Here is an 8,802-nt window from a genome sequence, read left to right on the forward strand (position 1 = left end):
ATTGTGTGGTTTTCCTTTTACCTCGTTGACTATCACGGTCGGCCATTTATGGGAGTCAAAATTAATGTTTGACACCCACAAACGGCCGACCGGGTTAGTTCGCGACGTAAAAGGAAAAAAGTGCAATTTTTAGTGATACTTGTGTGGATCATTATATTCTACTTTTAAAACATCTTTCTAACCATATGCATTTTCATAACAAACGGTTTCAAACGCTTTTTATAGACCAACTCGTCCGATCCAAGGACGTGTTCCCTTTTTTTTTTTTTTTCTTTTTTTTTGCTGAAGCACCTAGAGACCCGTCATTCAATGCCTTTGTTTTAAACTATGGAAACCGCTCTATTTACAATGCGGATTAAATGATCTGTTGTAACAACTGAACATGAACAACCATCAACAATACTGGACGTCATTTAGTGATTTAATACTTCAGGTTGTTGTTGTGATCATCTGTTGCCTCTCAGGTGGTACAGCAGCTGTGCCTTTAGTCCAGCTATTGTCCTTATTATTATTCTTGTGTGTGTTGTTACCTCCTTTAGATGACTGCCAACGCACGGAGTACATAGTCGTCTTGTTGGAGCGGTCTGAGTGGCTCGTGTCCATGCCTGGCTTGGAACGGATCCCAAAACAGGCGCAGATCTTGTGACAATACCGCACGTTACAAGCTCCATAGATGAGTGGGTTGAAGCAGGAGTTAGACAGACCAAACATGAAAGCCACCTCAAACACGTACATGTTATAAGTTTGGCCTGGGAACCAGACATACCAAAGACCAAAGATGGCGTAGGGTAACCAGTTGATGGCAAACACGATAAAAATGGCGACTGCCATGCGCACTGTACGTCTCTGGGCTCGAAGGAACAGCTTGGAGCGAGCTTGACGCATCTCTGACAGATTCTCGCTGGTTTCTTTTTAAAGACAGAAACAAGAAGAGGATAGTAGTGTTAACATTCAATGAGTTGAGGTAACATTTGTTGAGGAATTTATTAGGCACGAATCAAGAATTTTAACTTTTTGAGTGACACCACTGACTTCGGTTGGAATTTGATAACATGACAAACAAATATAAAGGGTTTTACACTGAAAAGGATGCAATCTCTCTCAAGTGTGATGTCGGGAAAAATACTCAATCATACCAACTTGATTATTTATGATATGCCAGATGCTACTGGAAGACAGCTCTGTGAGGTACTGTCGAATCATGTAGGAGTATCAATATATTGTGTTGACACAAAATTACGTGTCTCACTTCTAAATCAGAAATGTGTGCTATCTACTTAAACGAGATACCATTACTAAAAGGTGTGAACAAAGTGACAACAAGTTCAAACATTATCCCCCATTATCTGGCGTTGGGTTTTTAAAGGGAATGTACACTATTGGTAAAGTGTCAAAGACCAGTGTTCTCACTGTGTGTATCTCAACATATGCATAAAATAACAAACCTGTGAAAATTTGAGCTCAATATTGGTCGTCGGAGTTGGGAGAAAATGATGAAAGAAAAAACACCCTTGTTGGACGAATCTGTGTGCTTTCAGATAGGAATAAAATACGTCTAGCTAGAAGTCTTTTATTATTTTAGTGAGAAATTACCTCTTTCTCAAAAACTACGTTACTTCAGAGGGAGTCGTTTCCCACAATGTTGTATACTATCAACAGCTCTCCAATGCTAGTTACCAAGTCAGTTTTTAAAGTTAATATTTGTTTTGAGTAATTACCAAACGTGTACCTTCCCTTTAACGGGTGTTACATTACGTCAAATGAAAATGGAATAGATCATTGGGATCAGAGAGGTTGGACCAATTTAACACAAGGGTTTTAGGTCTCGGGTTAAGAAAAAAAATGTTATGATGGGTTGCTTTAGAGCATAGTGTAAAATGGTTAGAGTTGAGGTTTGAACACAATTTTGCATCGGGGGTCATGCATCCATTTATTTATTACAAAGGATGAAGTTTATTAATAACTTTGGATTTTGTCAACATTGAGTATATTTTGTCAAAATTAATGATGATAATTGTGCATCGGGTGGGATTGTATGTATATAAGTTGTAAGGTTTAAGGCAGTGGAAACTATTGGTAATTAGTCAAAATAATTATTAATATAAACCACAAGGGAAACTGACTGGGTATTCTTGTAAATGATTTTTGGGGTTGAACAAAGAATTGACTAGAGTGGGACTCAAACCAACGACCTCCGGATTAACGTGCCGGCGCTCTACCAACTGAGCTATCTAGGTGTCGGGGTGCCTGTCAGAAGCCATTCAACCACACACTGCCGTGTAGCCAGGTAACGATACAACCTGGGAAGCGGCAGACAGGGGATCACCTTAAGCGGATGTGACTTTTTTGTGATCCCTGGCTACAAGGCAGTTAACGGTTGTATGGCTTCTGACTGGTACCCGAACAAAGATATTGACAAAATAGGGACACCGCCAATATAGGGCTAGATAGCTCAGTTGGTAGAGCGCCGGCACGTTAATCCGGAGGTCGTTGGTTCGAATCCCACTCTGGTCAATTCTTTGCTCAACCCCAAAAATCAAAATAATTATTAGCATAAAACCTTACTTGGTAACGGGGAGCTGTTGATTGTATAAAACATTGTGAGAAACGGCTCCCTCTGAAGTGACGTAGTTTTCGAGAAAGAGGTAGATTTCCACGAATTTGATTTCGAGACCTCAGAACTAGAATTTGAGGTCTCTAAATCAAGCATCTGAAAGCACCCAACTTCGTGTGACAAGAGTGTTTCTTCTTATTATCTCGCAACTCCGAAGACCAATTGAGCTCATATTTTCACAGGTTATTTTATGCATATGGTGAGATACACCAAGTCAGAAAACTGGTCTTTGACAATTACCAATATTGTGCCAAAGGTTGACTCCCATAAATGGAAACTGTGCAATTTTGAGTAATACTTGTGTGGATCATTATGTTCTACTTTTAAAAAATCTTTCTAACCATATGCATTTCATAACAAATGCTTTTCAAAGACCAACTCGTCCGATCCAAGGCAACGTGTTCCTTTAAGAATAGGCTAAGGGTTCATGTCCAAAGAAATTTTTAAGATTTGATATAATATGGCGAAGAAACGAATGTAAGCCAATGACGTAAACCATGCTGTAACATGTCCGTTTTGATCTTATTAAAGGTTGAAACTGAAGTGACTTAATTGGACAGATCCAATGGGATTCAAATCCCCGTCTACCGTAGCAAGGTTTCATGGCGTGAGTCCGATGAGACAGAGGTCTATAAAAAACTAATGGACGTGTGGCTAATCTGTCATATATTAACTGTCAATACAACCATGCGTCCCAAACGACTTGAGCAAAGTCTATAAACAGAGGAGTTCAAACGCCTCTACCCAAGGTGCGAATTAAAGTCAGTCTCATTAAATAAAAACCCATCGGCTATGGACTGTCAATACACGTCAAAACAAGTGATAGTCAAGTCCAGTGAGATTCAAATTCCCTTACTCACGGTTCGAATAGTGTCAGAGAAAAAACACAAGGCCAGGTTTCAGAAGGTGTAAGTTAACGGCCCGTTAGATATTGACTGGGAATAAGACCATTATTCAAATGCGGCCGAGTGGTACTAATGACTGTCTTTAAACGGTCATTTATTTTCAGACAAAGTGGCATGGCATATAATGGTGTAAGGTGCTACTTTTTGTTATAAAAGATTCGTGTGAAGAGTTATACTAATTAAATATTTAGGGCATTATTTTAACGGCCCATCATTATCTCAAGAATCAAACGAATACTTGGTCTCGTAATTGTGTGATTAAGCTTCGTTTGTGTATATGATTGTAGCTAATCGTGTGCCCGGCAAAAAGGCGTAAGGCCTTACGCCCTTTTGCCGGGAAAACAAAGTAGTTTGTCCCAGTAACAAAATGACGTAAGCAACATCATGGCTCCTGACTTTATAAAATTATCATTTTTTGTTAGTTTTTTTGCTAGAATTGCCCTGAAGACATGTTTCCCCATTCCCCATGCAGAATTTAACCTTTCTAGAATGACTTTTGCATAGCAACATGTTTACCAAACTTTCCCACTCATAATTCTTGAAACACAAATTTTAACATAAATTGCTTACGTCCTTTTGCCGGGAACTTGCCCTTACGTCCTTTTGTAAGGCACACGACGTAGTGTTCTCAACACTCACAACTTATGTATGTTTTTGTTGTTGTAAGTTATTGCATTGCATTATTGTAGACACATCGGGCACTCCAGCGGTGGATATGTGCGCGTTATAAGTTTGCTATTATTACTATTATACATAAAAAATATAAAAAACTTGCAGATGTTTTAGTGACTATATAGAAACAATCTGGTGCTGAAAATAAGTCCGTAGTTTAGTTTTGCTATTTTTCCCTATTAATTATAATTAACACTATTTAGAGACCTATTATCTTAGTTATTATTCGGTTGTTGTGGCTTTCCGTTGCACACAGCTGCTGTTAAACTCCGAAAATAACTAGTTCAATAAAAAAAAAAATAAAAAAAAAAATAACACTACTAATATTCGAAACTAATTGAAGTTGACACTTGTGGTTTTATTTATGCTATTCTTTAATGAGAGATTGTCTGACATCACCAGGCTTTGAAGTGGTGGCTAGATGTAATTTATCTGATTTGGGTTGATGTTACCAAGGACGGGTTACAACCTACTCCTGAGGCTGAAACAGGGTTACCCCCTTCACAGTCCGCAAGGTTATCATCCACAAAAAACCATTGCTGGTTGAGCAGAATGCACTTTATACCTTCCGAAGTTTTTACAAAGCAATGGTTAAGTGCCTTGCTCAACTGTCATGATCAGGATTCGGACCCACACTCTTCTGCTGACAACACAAGAGTTTGGGTCCGGTGAACTACACCATTTGGCCACGACACGCCAAAAAATGTCAAATTCCCATCAAGAGTAAAGCAGTGGTAGGGGACATTTACGCACGATCAGATCAATAAACGAAGATTCACAAGCATTGAATGCAGGTGATGATATGATGTGGTGCAATGAATTATGATTAAATTCCTACGATATAATGTAGGCCTATGGAAATACAATATGTAATGTAATTGTAGTGTTGTGGTTTGTAAAGTAATGCGACGTAATGACGTGACGTTGTGTTATGTGGTGCTGTAATGAATTGTACAATAATAATGAATAATGCAGGTGAGCAGTGTAAGTCCTTGTCATACAATTAATTGTAACGTATAGCCTACTGCATACTTTGTTAAATAATTTACACCATGCTGAACTTAGACGATAACCATTCTGTTAAAAACCCAGCTGGCTCATAAAGTACCTATAAAGTGCCTTTGAGGCGCTTCATGAAATCGATATTAGCACTTAACAACACATAATTCTGAGTCTTTAAACGAATAAAAATTTGTTTTAAAATAACTGACAGAACCGGTGTCCCAGGGAATTTGGACCGCCGGAAATTCGGTCCCCATATTGGAATTTTAAATGGACTGGGGGAGGATGCTGCTAAAGAGGGTGATATAAGAAGAAGTTGGTACACAGTTTGCCATTGGGGGACATAACCTCCTGCCACACCGGCACTAGACGTGCTTCAACTGAACAATCCGTGTTTTGCTATAATAAATCTTAGCTGCACAAATGGTTAAAACAGCTTTTTTAAACAATGGACAGCCAAAATAATAATAGGTAGGTATACACAGTGTTTTCTCAATTTTATTAACAACAGTTTGAAAACCACTGATGTAGCAGCTGAGTTCACTCAATTACAATAAGGCCATTATTGTAGACGTGCTCGCTTGGTGTTTTGTAAGAGAAAGTGTATATGATTGTAGCTTGTTAAAACTCGCTTAGCAATTAGTGTTCTCAACACTCACAACTTATGTATGTTTTTGTTGTTGTAAGTTATTGCATTGCATTATTGTAGACACATCGGGCACTCCAGCGGTGGATATGTGCGCGTTATAAGTTTGCTATTATTACTATTATACATAAAAAATATAAAAAACTTGCAGATGTTTTAGTGACTATATAGAAACAATCTGGTGCTGAAAATAAGTCCGTAGTTTAGTTTTGCTATTTTTCCCTATTAATTATAATTAACACTATTTAGAGACCTATTATCTTAGTTATTATTCGGTTGGTGTGGCTTTCCGTTGCACACAGCTGCTGTTAAACTCCGAAAATAACTAGTTCAATAAAAACAAAACAAAAATAACACTACTAATATTCGAAACTAATTGAAGTTGACACTTGTGGTTTTACTACTTGATTTTAAAATAAAAGGACGCGGCCTCTGAAGGAGGTTTCTCTTCAGATTGGTGATCGATTCTTGGCCACGGTAAAATCGACTACCGCGGTAGTTACAGGTCGATTGGCTATAACGATATTGACAAACGACCGCTCGAGAGCGCCAACATTAAGGCTCTGTCACACCATGGCGTATCGCCCGAGTATGCGAAATATCGTAGGTGTACGCTGATATAAGTTAGGGGTAAGTTGGGAATACGTCGCGTACGTTAAGAGCACGCTATGGATACTCTATGGATACGTCCTTTCCAACACCGATGTCGACTTTTTCGATGCAATTCGGTGGGCAACTGAACGTTCTTGGACAATTTTCGAACTGCATACGTTATCATACGTTCAGGCGATACGCCATGGTGTGACAGGGCCTTTATGGCTGGGCACGTTAATCCAGAGGTCCAATTTTTCTTTGTTCAACCCAACTTTAAAAGAGAAATGAACTCAGAGAGTAGTAAAGTAACACAACTGTGTGTTTATAGAATAATCTATGTTGGAATGTAATTTGATTTCATGTCGTGAAATGCAACTTTAACATAATGTTAAGTTAGGTTGATTACGGGATGTATTCCTATCATAATGATTCAATAATTGATTACCTTTCATGACGATCTTTTGTCGCACTTTCATGAAGATGAGCCCATACGCAACCATCATGATGCCCAATGGGGCCACGAACTGAGCCAAGACTACCAATGTAGTATACACGGCGATATAAACATTAGGGATGCCAACGTTTGTCACACACTGCCAGAAGTCGATTTCAGGATCGAACGGCCAGTGCTCTAAACGGAAAACGATAAGCTGTGGGTGAAATCAAGTGAAAACATAACATTTAATTCATACTGTTGGGTCTAGATAAGCAAGAAAATGTTTTAATTTCAAGGGGGGGGGGGTAAAACAAAAGTCAATTCATCATATAATTCCGGCCATATCTCGTTGGGCCCCCCGCATATACGGCCCCGTGCCTTTCAATGTTGGCTCTCATTGTGCGGTCTGCGCTACCATCGACATTGAGCAGGGGGACACGAGGGAGAGAATGTTTATAGTTATGTTGCGAATGGGTGGCCCAAGCATTTTGGCCGGGATTGTATTATTTTTGATATTACATCAATAAGGTGGATTGAAAGTTATATAAACATGTATGCGGAGAACAACGTATACGTACTACATCAGCTCTGGATTGTACAAAGTCAATAATCGTGTTGTAATAGACCTTATGCATATGACGTCATTTCAGTAGGGCGCCCTCACCTAGAGGTCAAAAGGAGGTTGTTCATTGGCCAATACTGTGCGCCGCGCGTACAAATCTGTGCGTCTCGACTGTTTCGTCACCGTTTTTCCTCTAAGATGGCAGAAATAATCGTGTTGTTATTGTAGTCTGGATCCCTGTTTAACCATATTTTGGGGACAACAAATATAAACACGGTGCTTGAAGTCCAGCTAGTATTGGAAAACACATGGCTGGTAAAAAGAAAACGGGGACAAAATAGTTTTCCCTTGCAAAAATATTTCGAGAACGAAACAATATTTTGAGGGAATAAAGGAACGAATATGTCGATGGAACACAACATTTTAAAGAGAATAAAACAATAATATAGCTGACACTGAATCCTTAGTGTGCCATTTTAAAATTGGGGGTAAAAAAAATATTATTTCATTGTATTTATTCATAATTGGGTGATATCGGATTTGTAAACGGCAAGTGATTTCCAGCTTGTATACTATATATATATAGTAAATGTTTTGCCAAAGGCAATTGTTTGTGGTCTGGCTACAGCAACCAGGAATAAACACGTCGCACACGACAGCAATACTGGGATATTTGTTACTCATTACCCATCTGGGATTTCTCGATTGAAATGCTATGATGTTAATTAACTTTAAAGGAAGTGACATTTTGTTCGTGTAGGTTGTCTTTATTTGTTGCATTGTATAAACGATGTTAACTTCAGCATTTTGCAGACTTCTTCAAAATGGTCCAAGATGTTAGCCATAACGTTGTTTTTTTAAACTTGGTCCCACATGGGGAATCTTCCGAAAAACGAATACAATAGCAATTCTAACAGATTGTGTAAAGGGGAGGTCTCTCCAACGTGGTTTCTATTGTGTATGCTCGTCAGATTAATTTGACTTTCCATCCTGCCTGCTACTTCGCGCACTTTAAGTGAGTGGTCTTTCACTTAATCGATCCTTCGGGGAAACAGATATTTGCACTCTACATCTTGACATTTGAAATTAAAAAACAGTTCGCACCAACTAAGTAATGTACACCAGGGTCATACATACGACGGATGGTTAGTTTAACAAACTTCCCTGTTCAAACTCCACACAATAGGATGTTTTGCTCTTACTGTAACAAGAAAAGTCCCTTCATCCTTCAAATGTATCAGTTCCATTCAACCTTGCAATGCTTTTAATCTGAGTGTGACTGAAATGCCTCACTGTATAATTAGAATTACCCAAATTGGTGCCCTAGAACCTGCCTTTTTGTGATAACCTTCTACTTCTGCAAATGAACAT

General features: G+C 38.7%; 1 protein-coding gene across 1 annotated transcript; it reads right to left on the bottom strand.

The window, feature by feature from the left end:
- Positions 1–272: 272 nt before the first annotated feature.
- Positions 273–7,084, bottom strand: LOC117295487 (mesotocin receptor-like). The gene is made up of 2 exons (XM_033778166.1): positions 6,879–7,084; positions 273–908 (listed from the first exon to the last, which is right to left on the bottom strand). Exons 1-2 carry the CDS (start codon positions 6,934–6,936, stop codon positions 430–432), a joined length of 537 nt encoding a protein of 178 aa, XP_033634057.1. The 5' UTR covers positions 6,937–7,084; the 3' UTR covers positions 273–429.
- Positions 7,085–8,802: the final 1,718 nt, after the last annotated feature.

This window comes from Asterias rubens, chromosome 10 (assembly GCF_902459465.1).
Source record: "Asterias rubens chromosome 10, eAstRub1.3, whole genome shotgun sequence".
Taxonomy (NCBI): Eukaryota; Metazoa; Echinodermata; class Asteroidea; order Forcipulatida; family Asteriidae; genus Asterias; species Asterias rubens.